Genomic DNA, 18,070 nt, shown 5'->3' on the forward strand with positions numbered 1-18,070 from the left:
CTACAAGCTTCACACACCTTAAGAGCTTTAAAAATATTGCCACTACTAGCTTTAAGTATGTCTCTTTGCATAGATCTTTGCATAATTTGAGGGACAAATGCACATTTCACTACTATATATGTTGCCCTACGAGTAAAACAGGGCTTCTCTGATAGCTCAGCTAGCTGGTAAAGATTCTGGTAGCTCAACTGGTAAAGACTCTGCCTGCAATGCAGGAGACCTGGGTTTGATCCCTGGCTTGGGAAGATCCCCTGGAGGAGGGCACTGGCAACCCACTCCAGTATTCTTGCCTGGAGAATCCCCATGGACAAAGGAGCCTGGTGGGCTACAGTCTGTGGTCACAAAGAGTTGGACACCACAGAGCAACTAAGCACACAATGACTAAAACATAATTAGGATTTCCCCAATCTTGATTTAAACAACAGTTAATAGAGCAGAAAAGGGAATAAGAAACACTAATTTCAATCAGAAAACTCTGTCTGTGAGTCTACAAATATGCACACTAATTGTATAATCCTCTCAAATCTGAGACTCATTACTTGTTTCTTTATTTCTGGTTTTTGTCATGATCCCTGAAAAGGGAACAAAAACACAGAAGAAAGGAGAAAGAACTTTGAAAGGGAGGGTTTTCCAAGTTGGGAATATTTTCCTATTTGTCTAGAGACTTAAAAAAAAGCGTGTCAAAATCTGACTCACAGGAAACTGCTTTGTTACTACGGTGCATTAAGATGAGTATTTTCTAACGACGTATGTATCCCTATCAACGTCCCACTGAGAAACTTGCAATGTCCAGCACCACAATTTAACTTCAAGACTAGCAGGTCAAATCACATATACGACACCATAAAAAATTAACAGAAGTTGCCGGAAAAAAGTATAGGTCTATCTAGCAAAAGTGGGAAAAAGGGATTTTTCTAGATAAAGCGCCATAGTAATTTGGTTTTAAAGGCTGGATCAAATTTTAAATACTAAACTGACAGTATTTTAATAAAGGCCCCTGAAACAGGCTGTTAAACGCTATGAAACTCAGCCACCTCTAATTTCAGTAATTCCCAAACTACTTGAATGGGTTTAGACTCCACGCAAAGAGACAGCTCTGAAAATGACTTCTCTTTCTCTTTCACAACCGCACCTGTACACACACACCCCGCACCGCCACCCGCCCCTAAATCCTAACAGTATAGTACACGCGGACGAAGAAGGCTGTCTATTTCTCCGGAAGAGGCAAAACTGTAGATATGGCACTAGCACGCTGGCCTAAATTCATAGAAACCAAATGTGAATGGCAGGTACAGCGTCCGGCTCAGGGAAGCACCAAGATTGGCTCCCCGCGCTCACAACTTCTCCGATCCAGACGCACAACACAATGCAGACCTAGTTCCTGGTCCCTCCTGTGACAAATCAAAGCTCAATCCTAACGCCAGCGAGAGCCACGCTCTGAGGCTGCCCTCACGTCGCTCTCCGCCCGCTCCCGGCCCCAAGCCCGCCCCGATCCCCGGCGTAGCCTGCGCTATACCTGGCGAAGAAGTCGGCGAAGCCGCCGCTCCGTCGAGCCCGAGCCGAGGTCCCGGCAAGGCCCTCCTCCGCGGCCGGCAAGGACACCGGCGCCCCCGCCGGCGGCAGGTGGTCGCGGGCGCTTTGGCAGCGGCTCACCTCGAACGTATTCCGAGAGTTCCAGTGAACGTCGGAGAAACCGACGCGCGGCTCGGCTCCGGCGCCCCCACTAGTCCTCTCCGCCGAGGTGACGGGCGACGCAGCCTCCTCGGAACCCCCGGCTCCGGCTCCCAGCCGCTCCAAGTCCTCGCTGCTGCTGCCGTCACTGGCCGAACTGTCCCTCGCGCCGCTGCCCTCGCCCTCCGGCTCCTCGGGGTCCGCCGCCTCCAGGCAGCAGCTCCGCAGTGGGTCCTCGAGCGGCGCGGCCCAGTCAGACAGGATGCCCGCGCCGTCCGCACCCTCGTCGCCAGGCCCGTCCGGACGGAGGCGGCGGTGGCACGGCTCCCGGCTGCCGGCGCGGGCCAGGTCGCGACAGTCCTGGCCCAGCAGAAAGCCCGAGTCCCCGTTGGTCATGCCTCCGTGTCGCGCCGAGCCAGCATCCGCCGCCTCCGCGTCGCGGTGCTTGGAGCCGGCATCCGGCTGGCAGGCGTCCGAGCGCGAGGCTGCCGAGGGCGGCGGAGCACAGGAGTGGCCGGCGGGGAGCGGACAGTAGCACAGCCCGGGCTCCAGCTGTCCCCCGGCCGCCGCGAGGTAACGCTGAAGGAGCTGCTGAGGCGGCGGCGTCTCCTCCTCCTCCTCCTCCTCCTCCTCTTCAGGAGGCTCCACAGCGCCGACGCCTCCGCCAAAGCCGCCTGTGGCCCGAATCATTTTCCCGTCCAGGCCCGCGGAATCGGGCGCCGGCAAAAGGAGCAACTTGGGGTTTCTTGCCGAGCAGCCTCCGGCATCCTCCGGACCCACCATCTGGGGCCGGGTGAGCGCCGCGGGAGGAGGTAACGGAAGCTCCCCAGTTCAGGCTTGGCCAGGGAAGATCCCTGAGTGCTGGGGCAGCTGCGGCCACCGCCGCAACGTTCCCAGACCCACCCCTCCCTCCCGAGAATTCGGGCAGTTGCAGGAGGGCGGGCACGCGCCTGGGCTCGCGCACGCGCAAAAGCCAGACCGGTCAAACTCCGACCTGGAGATTCCGCGAACCATAGAGACGGTAGCTAGAGAGACTCGCTCCGTGACACTGCGACCGGCAATCTGGGATCAGCCCTCTGGACAGTGGAGGCTGGTTGGCCCACTCCAAACAGGACGGCCATTAGGGAAGCACGGGTATGGCTCCCTTAGCAAAAATTCACTTGATGTGCTATATCGGGTTCCCCTGGTGGTTCAGATGGTAAAGAATCCGCCTGCCAATACAGGAGACCTGGGTTCCATCCCTGAGTCAGGAAGAGTCTCTGGAGAAGGAAATGGCAATCCTCTCCAGTATTCTTGCCTGGAGAATTCCATGGACAAAGAAAACGGTCAGGCCACAGTCCATGGAGTCGCAAAGAGTTGGACACCAATGAGCGACTAACACAATTTATGGGAATAGAATACAGGATTTAGATGTAAGTCCTTCCACCTCTAGTGTATATCCACTGCTCCATTCACTATTCAGAGTTGTTCCCATCTCAAGTTAACACGCTTTCTTCTCCACTTCATCTTTCCCAATATTACCAAAGTTATGTTTCCCATCTAGGACAACGTTTCATCACATCACTTTTAAAGATTTCCATTATCACTTGAGATAGAAGTAGTAGAGTCAGGCAGAGAGGGCTGTTGAAATAATTCCAGCACCCCATGAAAATGGATTAAAATGGGGTGATAACCAATGAATGGAAATGAAGTGCATTTAAGGTAGAAATCCCAAGATGTGGTAACTGTTCAAATAGAAGGACTGAAGAGAGTGTTACCGAACATCACCAAGTCTATGTGCCCAACACATAGGCCAAAACAATGCTAAAACACTGGAGTTTGGAGTTTGGTTTATTACAGGACCATGCAAGGAGATGGGTGGCTCATACCTTAACCCCAAAGTTACTGAAAGCTTTCATCAAAGCGCTTTTAAATGTAAAAGGTTAGGGGGTGTTATGGTCAGTTGCAACTTCTTGGTGTCAGAGCCTTCGTTCTTAAAGTCAGGTCATGGTCAGGTAACAATGTTCCTGTAAACCTCTACCAAACAAATGTTATTCTTTGTCCTGAGAAGAAAGGGCAAGGTCCCAAGGTACAACTTTTAACCTCCAAGGTCCAGGTCCTGGCTAACAGGAAGCAGAGCTCAGGTGGCAGTTCCCTCAGGGTCAGGTTCCCCAGAACCTGACCAACTGTCATCACTGAGGAAGCCAGGCACCCAACTCATCTGGCCCTCAGGCTTCTCAGGCCACCCAAAGCAGGACACCACATCCCACATACTGTGACCCAGGCAGACCACTGCTACTATTAGGTCCCAGAGACAAGGATAGGGGAGAGGTTCACTGCTGCCTCAAGGCCTGGGCCAAGGCTAGTGGAGGGCTTGATGAGGGCTCTGAAGTCCTACAGAACATAGTCCCAAGCCTGTTCTCTTGGTGCCCAAGCTCTCTCACTGACCAAAGACCAGATGAACTGAAGGGCCCCAGGGAGAAGGTCAGGATCCACCTTTTACCTCACTCTTCACCTGAGGACCACCACGCCACTTAGCTGAATCCCCTCACTAACTGCCCATTCTTAACAGTTGGTTGCTTGTGGGTGGGGCCCACTGCTGAGCTGTCCAATGTCTGAGCAGGGTCATCGGGGTTGCTCATTGACAATTGGTTGCTAGTGTGTGGGGACCTCTGACGCACTGACCAATGGCTGAGCAGGACCCATTTCCGGGTAACAGGGTGCAGAGTAACTGCACACAGCAATTCAGTTCAGTTCAGTTCAGTTGCTCAGTCGTGTCCGACTCTTTGCGACTCCATGAACTGCAGCACGCCAGGCCTCCCTGTCCATCATCAACTCCTGGAGTCCACCCAAACCCATGTCCATTGAGTCGGTGATGCCATCCAGCCATCTCATCCTCTGTCGTCCCCTTCTCCTGCCCTCAATCTTTCCCAGCATCAGGGTCTTTTCCAATAAGTCAGCTCTTCACATGAGGTGGCCAAAGTACTGGAGTTTCAACTTGAACATCAGTCCTTCCAATGAACACCCAGGACTGATCTCCTTTAGGATGGACTGGTTGGATGTCCTTGCAGTTCAAGGGACTCTCAAGAGTCTTCTCCAACACCACAGGTCAAAAGCATCAATTCTTCAGCACTCAGCCTTCTTCATAGTCCAACTCTCATATCCATACATGACCACAGGAAAAACCATAGCCTTGACTAGACGGACCTTTGTTGGCAACGTAATGTCTCTGCTTTTCAATATGCTATCTAGGTTGGTCATAACTTTCCTTCCAAGGAGCAAGCGTCTTTTAATTTCATGGCTGCAGTCACCATCTGCAGTGATTTTGGAGCCCAAAAAAATAAAGTCTGACACTGTTTCCACTGTTTTCCCATCTATTTCCCATGAAGTGATGGGACTGGATGCCATGATCTTAGTTTTCTGAATGTTGAGCTTTAAGCCAACTTTTTCACTCTCCACTTTCACTTTCATCAAGAAGCTTTTGAGTTCCTCTTCACTTTCTGCCATAAGGGTGGTGTCATCTGCATATCTGAGGTTATTGATATTTCTCCCGGCAATCTTGATTCCAGCTTGTGCTTCTTCCAGCCCAGCGTTTCTCATAATGTACTCTGCATAGAAGTTAAATAAGCAGGGTGATAATATACAGCCTTGACGTACTCCTTTTCCTATTTGGAATCAGTCTGTTGTTCCATGTCCAGTTCTAACTGTTGCTTCCTGACCTGCATACAGGTTTCTCAAGAGGCAGGTCAGGTGGTCTGGTATTCCCATCTCTTTCAGAATTTTCCACAGTTTATTGTGATGCACACAGTCAAAGGCTTTGGCATAGTCAACAAAGCAGAAATAGATGTTTTTCTGGAACTCTCTTGCTTTTTTGACGATCCAGCAGATGTTGGCAATTTGATCTCTAGTTCCTCTGCCTTTTCTAAAACCAGCTTGAACATCAGGAAGTTCACGGTTCACGTATTGCTGAAGCCTGGCTTGGAGAATTTTGAGCATTACTTTACGTGTGAGATGAGTGCAATTGTGTGGTAGTTTGAGCATTCTTTGGCATTGCATTTCTTTGGGATTGGAATGAAAACTGACCTTTTCCAGTCCTGTGGCCACTGCTGAGTTTTCCAAATTTGCTGGCATATTGAGTGCAGCACTTTCACAGAATCATCTTTCAGGATTTGGAATAGCTCAACTGGAATGCCATCACCTCCACTAGCTTTGTTTGTAGTGATGCTTTCTAAGGCCCACTTGACTTCACATTCCGGGATGTCTGGCTCTAGGTGAGTGATCACACCATCGTGATTATCTGGGTCGTGAAGATCTTTTTTGTACAGTTCTTCTGCGTATTCTTGCCACCTCTTCTTAATATCTCCTGCTTCTGTTAGGTCCATACCATTTCTGTCCTTTATCGAGCTCATCTTTGCATGAAATGTTCTTTTGGTACATGTTCTAGGTCTTCATAGAACCATTCAACTTCAGCTTCTTCAGCATTACTGGTTGGGGCAAAGACTTGGATTACTGTGATATTGAATGGTTTGCCTTGGAAACGAACAGAGATCATTCTGTCATTTTTGAGATTGCATCCAAGTGCTGCATTTCGAACTCTTTTGTTGACCATGATGGCTACTCCATTTCTTCTGAGGGATTCCTGTCCTCAGTAGTAGATATAATGGTCATCTGAGTTAAATTCACCCATTCCAGTCCATTTTAGTTAGCTTATTCCTAGAATGTCGATGTTCACTCTTGCCATCTCGTTTGACCACTTCCAATTTGCCTTGATTCATGGACCTGACATTCCAGGTTCCTATGCAAATTGCTCTTTACAGCATCGGAGCTTGCTTCCATCACCAGTCACATCCACAACTGGGTATTGTTTTTGCTTTGGCTCCATCCCTTCATTCTTTCTGGAGTTATTTCTCCACTGATCTCCAGTAGCATATTGGGCACCTACTGACCTGGGGAGTTCCTCTTTCAGTATCCTATCATTTTGCCTTTTCATACTGTTCCCTAAGCTAGAGCTTCTTTAAAAGGATGTTCACACATTGTGCGCCTCTAGAGGTGATACCCTGAGAAGGATACAATGTGTTCGAGGATGTACAACCTCAGTCTAATCACACAATACCATCAGATGAAATCAAAATAAGGAAAATTCTCTTTTAAAAAATGTAATGGTGATAGTGGTGGTGGGGGTGGGGGGGTACATAGTCTTCAAAAATTTTTTTAAAAAAGGCAAAAGCATAAAAGGCAAAAAAAAAAAAGCTATGAACATGTTTGCGATTAAAGAATATTAAAACAATATGACAGTTATATGTAATACCTGCCCCTAAATTGGACTTTGTATTCAGTTCAGTTCAGTTCAGTTCAATCGCTCAGTTGTGTCCAACTCTTTGCGACCCCATAAACTGCAGCACGCCAGTCCTCCCTGTCCATCACCAACTCCCAGAGTTCACCCAAACTCACGTGCATCGAGTCAGTGATGCCCTCCAGCCATCTCATCCTCTGTCGTCCCCTTCTCCTGCCCCCAATCCCTCCCAGCATCAGAGTCTTTTGCAATGAGTCAGCTCTTCACATGAGGTGGCCAAAGTATTGGAGTTTCAGCTTTAGCATCAGTCCTTCCACAGAATACCCAGGACTGATCTCCTTTAGAACGGACTGGTTGGATCTCCTTGCAGTCCAAGGGACTCTCAAGAGCCTTCTCCAACACCACAGGTCAAAAGCATCAATTTTTCAGTGATCAGCTTTTTTTATAGTCCAAATCTCACATCCATACATGACCACTGGAAAAACCATAGCCTTGAGTAGATGGACCTTTGTTGGCAACGTAATGTCTCTGCTTTTCAATATGCTATCTAGGTTGGTCATAACTTTCCTTCCAAGGAGCAAGCGTCTTTTAATTTCATGGCTGCAGTCACCATCTACAGTGATTTTGGAGCCCAAAAAAGTAAAGTCTGACGCTGTTTCCACTGTTTCCCCATCTATTTCCCATGAAGTGATGGGACTGGATGCCATGATCTTAGTTTTCTGAATGTTGAGCTTTAAGCCAACTTTTTCACTCTCCACTTTCACCAAGAAGCTTTTTAGTTCCCCTTCACTTTCTGCCATAAGGGTGGTGTCATCTGCATATCTGAGGTTATTGATATTTTTCCCGGCAATCTTGATTCCAGCTTGTGCTTCTTCCAGCCCAGCGTTTCTCATAATGTACTCTGCATAGAAGTTAAATAAGCAGGGTGATAATATACAGCCTTGACGTACTCCTTTTCTTATTTGGAATCAGTCTGTTGTTCCATGTCCAGTTCTAACTGTTGCTTCCTGACCTGCATACAAATTTCTCAAGAGGCAGATCAGGTGGTCTGGTATTCCTATCTCTTCCAGAATTTTCCACAGTTTATTGTGATCCACACAGTCAAAGGCTTTGGCATAGTCAATAAAGCAGAAATAGATGTTTTTCTGTAACTCTCTTGCTTTTTCCAAGATCCAGTGGATGTTGGCATTTGGATCTCTGGTTCCTCTGCCTTTCCTAAAACCAGCTTGAACATCTGGAAGTTCACGGTTCACGTATTGCTGAAGCCTGGCTTGGAGAATTTTGAGCATTAGTTTACTAGCATGTGAGATGAGTGCAATTGTGTGGTAGTTTGAGCATTCTTTGGCATTGCCTTGGAGAAGGAAATGACAACCCACTCCAGTATTCTTGCCTGGAGAACCCCATGGACAGAGGAGCCTAGTGGGCTACAGTCCACAGGGTCCCAAAGAGTCGGACATGACTGAGCGACTTCACTTTCACTTTCTTTCACTTTGTATTAGGTAGAGAAAAAGAAAATATTCTATTAAGGTCTGTATTATATCAGCTAACACAACTGTCTTAATCGTAGTGGATTAAATAAAGGTGTCAATATAAAAATTTTGATATTTATAATTAACAATTGCTATATTCTATAAGAAAAACATTTCTATTTTTAGGAAACATACTCTGGAGTATTTAGGATAAAAGGCCGTGATATATGTAATTTACCCTCAAATGACTTAAAAAAATATGCATGCACACAGAACAAGGGATAAAGCAAATAGGATAAAATGTTAACAGAGGGATTACACAAGGTCCTATTGCATAGCACAGGTACCTATGTTTAAGCCCCTGAGATAAACTAAACCAGAAAAGAATATGTGTTTATGTGTGTATGAATCACTTTGCTATATAGCAGAAATTAACACGATATTGTAAACCATACTTCAAAAAATTTTTTTTAAATGTTACACTAGGCAAATCTGGGAATGATATGAGTGTTTCTTGTATTATTTTTTATGTTTGTAACTTTTTGTAAGTTTATTTCCAAAGAAAAACATTTTAAAGATGTCTCTAGTCTCTTATTTTCTCACTCTCTGCCCCACAATTTACTCCATTCTAGCTCATGTCCACTCTCATTAATGACTTCCCTGTCCCTAATTTAAGAGAGAAACTCCACTCTCCACCTTGCTTAATCTCTCAACAACATTCATTCTGTTGACCACCCCTCCATTTTTAAACACTCATTCATCTGACTTTCAAACTTGAAACACTTTTGCTCCTCTGTTTTCATTACTCCATTGTTGCCATACTCTCCATTTCCCCCCTACCTCTATGGCTACTACTTCTTAATTTCCTCAAGGCAAGAAGAATTTCTTCCCTCTTAACTGAAATTTCCTAAAGGAATAGTTCTGAACCCTCTTTTTTTCTTATTCATCCCTCTTTAACCCAGGTAGTCTCAGTATTTAGATGATCATCTATCAACTGAAGACTCTAGAATTTGTATCAACAGCTCCAACATTATCATCCGAATGCCTTCTTGATATTTATATATAGATATTTTTAGTCATGTATGGATATGAGAGTTGGACCATAAAGAAGGCTGAACACTGAAGAATTGATGCTTTTGAGTTGTTGTGATAGAGAAGACTCCTGAGAGTCCCATGGACTGCAAGGAGATCAAACTATCCATCCTAAAGGAAATCAACCCTGAATATTCACTGGAAGGACTGATGCTGAAGCTCCAATATCTTGGCCACCTGATGCAAAGAGACGACTCATTGGAAAAGACCATGATGCTGGGAAAGATTGAGGGCAGAAGATGGTAGAGGAAGAGATGGTTACATAGCATCACCAACTCAATGGACATGAATTTGAGCAAACTTTGAGAGAGAGTGAAGGACAGAGAAGACTGGCATGCTGTAGTCCATGGGGTCACAAAGAGTCAGCCACGACTTAGTGACTGAACAACAATAACAGACATAATAAATATGATTAAATGAGCCTCTCCTAGTTTTCTTCCACCATTCTCCATCAATACATACCACCACCACCCACTCAGTTTCTCCAGATCCTATATGCCAACTGTATACCCAGTATCTCTGCTTGGTGGTCTTAAAGTCACCTCCATCCCAGTACCTCCAAGTCTAAACTCATAATTGCCTTCTCTAAATCTTCTCCTATTATAATATTCCATATCTCACCAAATGACAATATTTTAGTTGCTCACACCTAAAACCCAAGAGTCATTCTCTTTCTTATACCACCCTCTTTCTTATCCAATTAGCCAAGTGTAGTGGGTTGAATTTATCTCTGAAAAAGATATGTCCAAGTTCTAACTCCAAGGACTATGAATGTGACTTTATTAGAAAAGAGTCTTTGCAGATATAATTAAGATAAGCTTTCCAAAATGAGATAATCCTGGATTAGACATACTCCCTTCCTCACAGAGCTAATAAGTAGCTGTGATCGGTGTCCTTATAAAAGAAAAAAGAGAAGGGATTGCTTTTGCAGCATATATACTAAAACTGGAACAATACAGAGAAGATTAGCATGGTCCCTGTGCAAGGATAACCCATAAATTCAGGAAGTATTCCATATCTGGAGGAGGGATAAATTAACAGTTCAGAACTAACACATACACACTACTATATATAATACAGATAATCACAGGACCTACTGTATAGCACAGGAAACTCTACTCAATAGGTGTAATAACCTATATGGGAAAAGAATTTGAAACAGAAAGAATATATATATGTATAAACACACACACATATATACATGTATGTATGTATAACTAAATCACTTAGCTATATACCTGAGACTAATATAACATTGTTAATCACCTATATGCCAATATAAAATAAAAGTTAAATTAAAATATTCAAATAGTAATGAGTGGCAAAAAAAAGAGGAGAAGGCACATGAAGACTCTGGGAAGAAGACCATGTGAAGATGGAGGCAGAGATTTGAATGATGCATCTATAGGCCAAAGGAACACAAAGGATTGCTGGCAACACCATCAATTAAGAGAGAGGCATGAAGTGCATTCTCTCTCAGAGCCTTCAGAAGAAACCAACGCTACCAATATAATTTTTTTTTAATTTTATTTATTTATTCTTTTTTACTGTTCTGGATCTTTGTTGCTGCCCGTGGGCTTTCTCTAGCTGCAGCTAGCAGGGGCTACTCTCTAGTCGCAGTGCACAGGTGTCTCATTGCAGCGGCTTCTCCTGTTGCAGACCACAGGCTTTAGGGCATGCAGGCTACGGTCGCTGTAGTGCGTGGGCTCAGCAGTTGTAGTTCCTGGTTCTAAAGCATCAGCTCAATAGTCGTGGCACATGGGCTTAGTTGCTCCGCAGCATGTGGGATCTTCCCTGGACCTGGGATCGAAACCCGTGTTTCCTGCATTGGCAGGCAGATGGATTCTTCACCACAGCCACCAGAGTAGTCCCCTTGCTAGCATCTTGATTTCAGACTTCTGGTCTCCAGAATTGTGAAAGAATAAATTCCTGTGGTTTTAAAGCACTAAATCTGTGGTAATTAGTTATCACAGCCTTAGGAGGCTAAAATACCTAGTCTGGGCTCCCCAGGTAGCTAGGTGGTAAAAGAATCCGCCTGCCAATGCAGGAGCCAAGGGTTCAGTGCCTGGGTTGGGAATACACCCTGAAGGAGGGAGTGGGAATACACCCTGAAGGAGGGAGTGGCAACCCACTCCAGTATTCTTGCCTGGAAAATCCCATGGACAGAGGACCCTGGCAGGCTACAGTCCATGGAGTCGCAGAACAGTTGGACAACACTGAGCAACTATAACAACAATACCAAGTAGTCACTAAGGTCTGTTTGTTTTACCCTCCTGAATATGTTTTTTTTTAATTATATAATACAATGTTATTAACTGTAGTTCACCATGTTTTACCTTAGATCCTCTGAAACTAGATAACTGAGATCCTTACAAACTTTTAGCTATAAGATGGATAAGGTCTAAGGATCTAACGTAAATATCCTCTACATGTTACTCACTTCACAATGTCTACCCACCCAGACTAAGTCACCATCATCTCTTCCCTGGGTGACAGAAGCAACCTCCAACCAGTTTCTCCACATTCACTTGGGGCCACTTCAAACATTTCCCCGTGCTGCAAGCAAAGCACTTTCTAGTAAACCCACATCTGATCACTGCCTTGCTCTTTTAGTCACCTTCCTATGAACCTTTCAACTGTTTAAAAGAAACACTTTTTCCTTAGGTCTCATTTCTCTATTGTCTCCATTTTTTCCCTCCTACATTTTGGCTGTTTCTTCTAAGTACTCTTCTAAGTTCCTCTTCCTTGAATCACCCTCAATTTCCACAAATGATTTAAATTCCGTGCATGCCTGGTAAACCCTTAGCTAGGAAGAGAAGGTGACTAGGACTAAGGTTACGGATTATAGTTAGAATACAAGTATTGAGAAGATGTGTACTGCAGATTAACCACAAGGGTGAGACACATGTGGGAAATGAATGATAGTAAGATCACAAAGCAACTGCTATTTGGTAAACCACAGCAGGACAGCCACAAACCGAGAGAGATAAGATGCTCTAGAAATGCAAACTGATCCTTTTGGAAAGCAAATTGATGCCACATATCAAGAGGCACCGCAATCCTACTCCTGGGAATGTGTCATAAGGAAATAATTCACAAAATAAAAGCTACACAAGAAGGCCTGTAACAAAATGTTTAATACTTAAAAGCGAGAAATCACTTAAATATAAACTGTATTAAATTAATACAGAAAGTGTACAAAAAACTAGGTTTATCTATGAAATATTGCAGTTGATTAAAATGATAAAATATAGAAATATGGGGACATTTTACAAAACAATATTAAAGGTAGAGAAACATAATTGTATATCATAATGATGATGTATAAAATCAGCATTTCCAGTTTGATAAAGATCAAAAAAGATAGATATGAAAAGAGAATGATGGAGGTTTTTATTTTTTATTTTTATACTTTTCCTTTTTACGGTATTTTATTTTTTAAGTATTTCTATGTATTTGTGCATTTATGTATTGCCTGTGATGGGTCTCCAGTGCTGTGTGGGCTCTTCTCTGGTTGTGGCAAGCAGGGGCTGCCCTCTAGTAGCAGTGTCCTGGCTTCTCACTGTGGTGGCTTCTCTTGTTGTGGTACACAGACTCCAGGGCACATGGACTTCAGGAGTTGCAGTTCGCAGGCTCTAGAGTGTGGGCTCAGTAGTTGTGGTGCACGGGATTAGTTGCTCCTCGGTGTGTGGGATCTTCCAAGACCAGGGATCATGTCTTCTGCACTGGCAGGCAGACTCTTTACCACTGAGCCACCAGGGAAGCCCCTTTATGATATTTTAAAATGGATTAAGTAGCAATTCTTTAGCAGAATAGTCTGAAATCCATTTCCAAACACATCATAACTATGAATTGGGAAGAAGCAAATAAGAAAGTCCCTTGGACTGCAAGGAGATCCAACCAGTCCATCCTAAAGGAAATCAGTCCTGAATATGCATTGGAAGGACTGATGCTGAAGCTGAAACTCCAACTTTGGCCACCTGATGCAAACAACTGACTCATTGGAAAAGACCCTGATGCTGGGAAAGATTGAAGGCAGGAGGAGAAGGGGACAACAGAGGAAGAGGTGGTTGGATGGCATCACTGACGCGATGGCCATGAGTTTGAGTAGGCTCCGGGGGTTGGTGATGGACAGGGAGGCCTGGTGTGCTGCAGTCCATGGGGTCACCAAGAGTCAGACATGACTAAGCGACTCAACTGAACTAAGAAACAGATCTTATTTAAGTTGTTCAGTTTGTCCTGCTAATGTGACTGATCTGGTGCAGGATCAAGCATTCCTGTTAGTCTTCATGTCTCCTTCTACCCCTGCAACGCAGGACAGTTTCTGTCTTTCTTTGTCTTTCATGACCTCTGGGTTATCTGTCTAGTTGCACAGGGTCCTGCCCTGAACATCTGATTTAATGCTCTGTCATTGTTGTCTTGAAATTCTTCATTATTTTTAAGGAAATTTTGAAATTTTCACATTTTAATTTCATCTGCTGCCGCTGCTAAGTCGCTTCAGTCGTGTTTGACTCTGTGCAATCCCATAGACAGCAGCCCACCAGGCTCCCCTGTCCCTAGGATTCTCCAGGCAAGAACACTGGAGTGGGCTGCCTTTAGTTGATTCTGAATGACCTTGACAGTTTTGAAAAAGATTGGCTGGCTGTTTTATAAGATCCCTCGGTTTAGGTTTGGCTTAATTGTTTCTTCGTAATTCAATCCAGGTTATGAATTTTTGGTAAGAATACCACTGAAGTGATGTTGTGTCCTCATGCCTAGGAGCAGGAGGTGCAGAATGCTAGTTTATTCCCAATACTTGTAACGCTAACTTTAATAACTTAGTCAAGATGATGCCTTCCAGTTTTCTGCACTGTCAAGTCACTGTTTTGTCCTTTGATACACATTTTCAAATTGCTTTGTGAAAAGGTTGTACAATTTTACATTTCCTACCAGCAGTGTGTGAAAGTGCCCATCATTCTAAACCCTCACCAAGCTAGATCCTATCTCTTAAAAAAAAAACTTTCCAATTTTACAAGAGGACTTCCTTTAATTATTTCAAACTACTATACTTTTCTTTGAAAAGTACTACTGATGAACATGGACCTACCTCCTTCTCCATCCCAGCCTACCCCACAACCATATTACTTAAGTCATTTACATTTCTTCTTTTGAGATTAAGTAAAAAATTTCTTTGGTGCAACCTGCTTCTAGTCCACCTCAGTGATGAGATAATCCTAAGAAATATTTGTGAGTTGAAAGGGCACCACAGAGAAGTATACAAATTATAGGCCATCTCATGTGGTTTTAAATGTTTAACAAAACGGACAACAGAAACCTCCTTTAGGAGATGATGATTATCTTTAGTATACAACTGTGTATTGTAAATTCCTGAAAGGGCTGTGATAAACTGGCTCTGGATTTAGGCCACTGGGGAGAGAAGAGAACGCCTGTGGCTTGCTCACAATGGATGTGTGAAGGATAAACAGAATACAGGAGGGAAAAAAATTGAATAGAAGATTCTAGGGTGCTCTGTTGGAGGTCAGTGGGGATGAGGTAACCGTATAACAGAAAACCTCTGATAGCTGAGTTATTCTGGTGATCCAGCTGGCATGACTTAGTCAAATCAAGCACATGCATAACCTGTGACCCAGCAATTGCTCTCCTGATAATATCCTTCAAAGGAAATTTCTCACAAGTCCTTAAGAGGAATACTAGAGGATGCTCATTAAAGTGTGCATTAAGGCGTGTTGTTGTAGTTCTTGTGTGAGGTGGAAAAGAATTTGAGACAATCCTAAATTGACATAAATATGTAATAAAAAAGATGAAGAACAATTAGCAACAACAGATCAGATACACACAGAGCGAGGTTAGGATACACAGATATACACAGAATAACTATATTAAAACCACTGTCAAATGAAAAAAAGAAATGAGAATAATAAAAATCATTTACATAGATGAATAGTTGCTGCTAAGTCACTTCAGTCGTGTCCGACTCTGTGCGACCCCACAGACGGCAGCCCACCAGGCTCCCCGGTCCCTGGGATTCTCCAGGCAAGAACACTGGAGTGGGTTGCCATTTCCTTCTCCAATGCATGAAAGTGAAAAGTGAAAGTGAAGTCACTCAGTCGTGTCCAACTCTTAGCGACCCCATGGATTGCAGCCCACCAGGCTCCTCCATCCATGGGATTTTCCAGGCAAGAGTACTGGAGTGGGGTGCCATTGCCTTCTCCAGATGAATAGTACATACATACAAAACAAATATGCCTTTTCTCAAGAACATCAATAAATTTTAAAAATCTATATAAACAACGGCTGAATATGGAAGAGAGAAAAAGGAATTGCTAAAAAGGGTTAAAACTGAGTATACTGATAAATGAGAATGTAACAGAGTCTCTGCATGGATGAATAACGATAATGTGTCAAGAACTGAGGAAGGTGTTAACTCTGCATTCAAGGAAGAAAAAAGAAACAGGGGGAGGAAGTGAGGAAAAGAAAGGATGGAAGTTAAGAAAGAAAAGGCAAGAGAGCAGCAAAGTGATGGGCAATCAGCTTCTGTTTCCTTTGATCACAGGGCTTTGCACATGTTGTTCCACTTGCTAAAAATTCTGAGACAATGATGACCATCACCACCGCCGCTACCACCACACACACATATACACAGTTAACTCCTCTTTCCTTTAGACCTCAGCTCAGTCATCAATTCTTTAGTAAAAGCCCCATATGACCTCTGATGAGGCCATAGTCCCTTCTCATAATAGGTCTTAACACCATATTCTCTCTTTTTTGGCACTAAGGGGATTTCTTTGGAAGGAATGATGCTAAAGCTGAAACTCCAGTACTTTGGCCACCTCATGCAAAGAGTTGACTCATTGGAAAAGACTCTGACGCTGGGAGGGATTGGGGGCAGGAGGAGAAGGGGACGACAGAGGATGAGACGGCTGGATGGCATCACTGACTCGATGAACGTGAGTCTGAGTGAATTCTGGGAGTTGGTGGACAGGGAGGCCTGGTGTGCTGTGATTCATGGCGTCGTAAAGTGTCGGACACGACTGAGCGACTGAACCGAACTGAAATGAATTACACCAAACGTTTTAAAATTAGAAAACTTTACATCTATCTGGGTGGTTTGTTTGACTAATATCTGCTTCCCACCAGTAGACCAAAGCCATCCAAGTGCAGGGATGGTATCATTTTCTCGTTCTCATGCCTGGACACTGGCTGATAGTTAAGTGGCTAGTTAATATTTGTTACATGGGTGAATTAATAAAAGGATAAATGAATGAACTGACAATAAAGATTGGAAAAGAGAACCAAAGTGGAAGAGCTATGAAAAGAGCCTCACAGAAGGTCCTGAAATTATTTGCCAGAAAGGAGGAGGGACTGTTTCTTAAGTTTACCTCACCTTTTGCAGCCAGGTGCTGTATACCATCTCACTCACTGGTAGGCACTGTTATCCTCAAGCTTTTTTCATATACCATTTGGGGTGTGACAATTGAGAGAAACTGAAGGGGCGAATATTCACCAAGAATGCTGAATAGAAGGGAAAGGAAAAAAGAACTGGAGAGAAAACAAGAGTTTAGCAGAATGCAAGTAGATACTGACTAAGCTAAAAAGGAGATAGCTACCAACCCACTCCAGTATTCTTGCCTGGGAAATCCCATGGACAGAGGAGCCTGGTGGGCTACACTTCAGTTCAGTTCAGTTCAGTCGCTCAGTCGTGTCCGACTCTTTGCGACCCCATGAATCACAGCACGCCAGGTCTCCCTGTCCATCACCAACTCCCGGAGTTCACCCAGACTCACGGGTCACAAAGAGTCGGACACAACTTAGCAACTAAACAACAACAACAAACAGTACTTTTGACCTAAAGTGATTGATCTACTGAAAGCAGTTCACCTTTGGGATGGTGAGTAAGAATAGGCTGAACTAATATTATGCCATGCAATCCTGAGATTTAAAATCAAGATGTATGTCTCATACTTAAGAATCTTTAGGGACCAGTAAGGCTGATGGATAACAGACAACAGGAAGTACAGGGGCTGGTGGGGGAACTAGAGACTAAATACTGAGTATATGGTTCACTCAAAGGTATTTAAAAATCAATGAAAAGTATCACACACACACAATTTTAACCAAACACAACTACTCCTCTGGCAGAATCTGGCCATGAGCCTCAAGTCTGTGCCCCTATGACTGCTCTAAATCCCAAAGAGCTGACCATGTCAAATAAGTAACAAAACACCCAGAGTAATAAAAATCTACAACAACCAAGGGGGGTACCTAAACTTATACCTAGGATTCATCTCAATTCATCAGTTAAATATAATCCAAAATACAGTAAATATTTATTGTTTATAAATACAGAGTAATGACCCAGGTGTCTCAGGTTAAAAGATGGAATTAGTTATGACTCCTGTACTTTGGTATTAGTTCAGGACCTACAAGGTTTAATGAATGGGCAGTCACACAGGTTACAAAATAATCTTTCTTATCTTCTCAGTAGAAAATCAGTCTCTCATGCTGTCCACGATTTAAATCTCACCTACACATCCATTCAACTTTAAACCTATCATAGTCATGTAAC

At 44.0% G+C, this 18,070-nt stretch overlaps 1 protein-coding gene and 1 non-coding gene across 8 annotated transcripts in view; one reads left to right on the plus strand and one right to left on the minus strand.

The window, feature by feature from the left end:
• TBC1D12 (TBC1 domain family member 12) overlaps positions 1-18,070 on the minus strand; it is a 119,493-nt gene that overhangs the window by 95,006 nt on the left and 6,417 nt on the right. Inside the window, exon 1 of one of the 7 annotated variants that reach the window (XM_027529257.1) lies at positions 1,517-2,642. The exons of 1 other annotated variant lie outside the window; for it this stretch is intronic. In XM_027529257.1, the coding sequence (XP_027385058.1) occupies positions 1,517-2,454 (938 nt within the window). In that variant the 5' untranslated portion in view covers positions 2,455-2,642. Of the gene's footprint in view, positions 1-1,516; positions 2,872-18,070 lie in introns of those variants that run through there. 5 more of the 7 variants (XM_027529258.1, XM_027529261.1, XM_027529265.1 and 2 more) reach the window with 5 other exon arrangements.
• Positions 10,424-10,526, plus strand: LOC113884718. Its single transcript, XR_003508991.1, has one exon. It is a non-coding gene; the product is annotated as a U6 spliceosomal RNA (small nuclear RNA).

Source organism: Bos indicus x Bos taurus, chromosome 26 (assembly GCF_003369695.1).
Source record: "Bos indicus x Bos taurus breed Angus x Brahman F1 hybrid chromosome 26, Bos_hybrid_MaternalHap_v2.0, whole genome shotgun sequence".
In the NCBI taxonomy this organism is placed as follows: domain Eukaryota; kingdom Metazoa; phylum Chordata; class Mammalia; order Artiodactyla; family Bovidae; genus Bos; species Bos indicus x Bos taurus.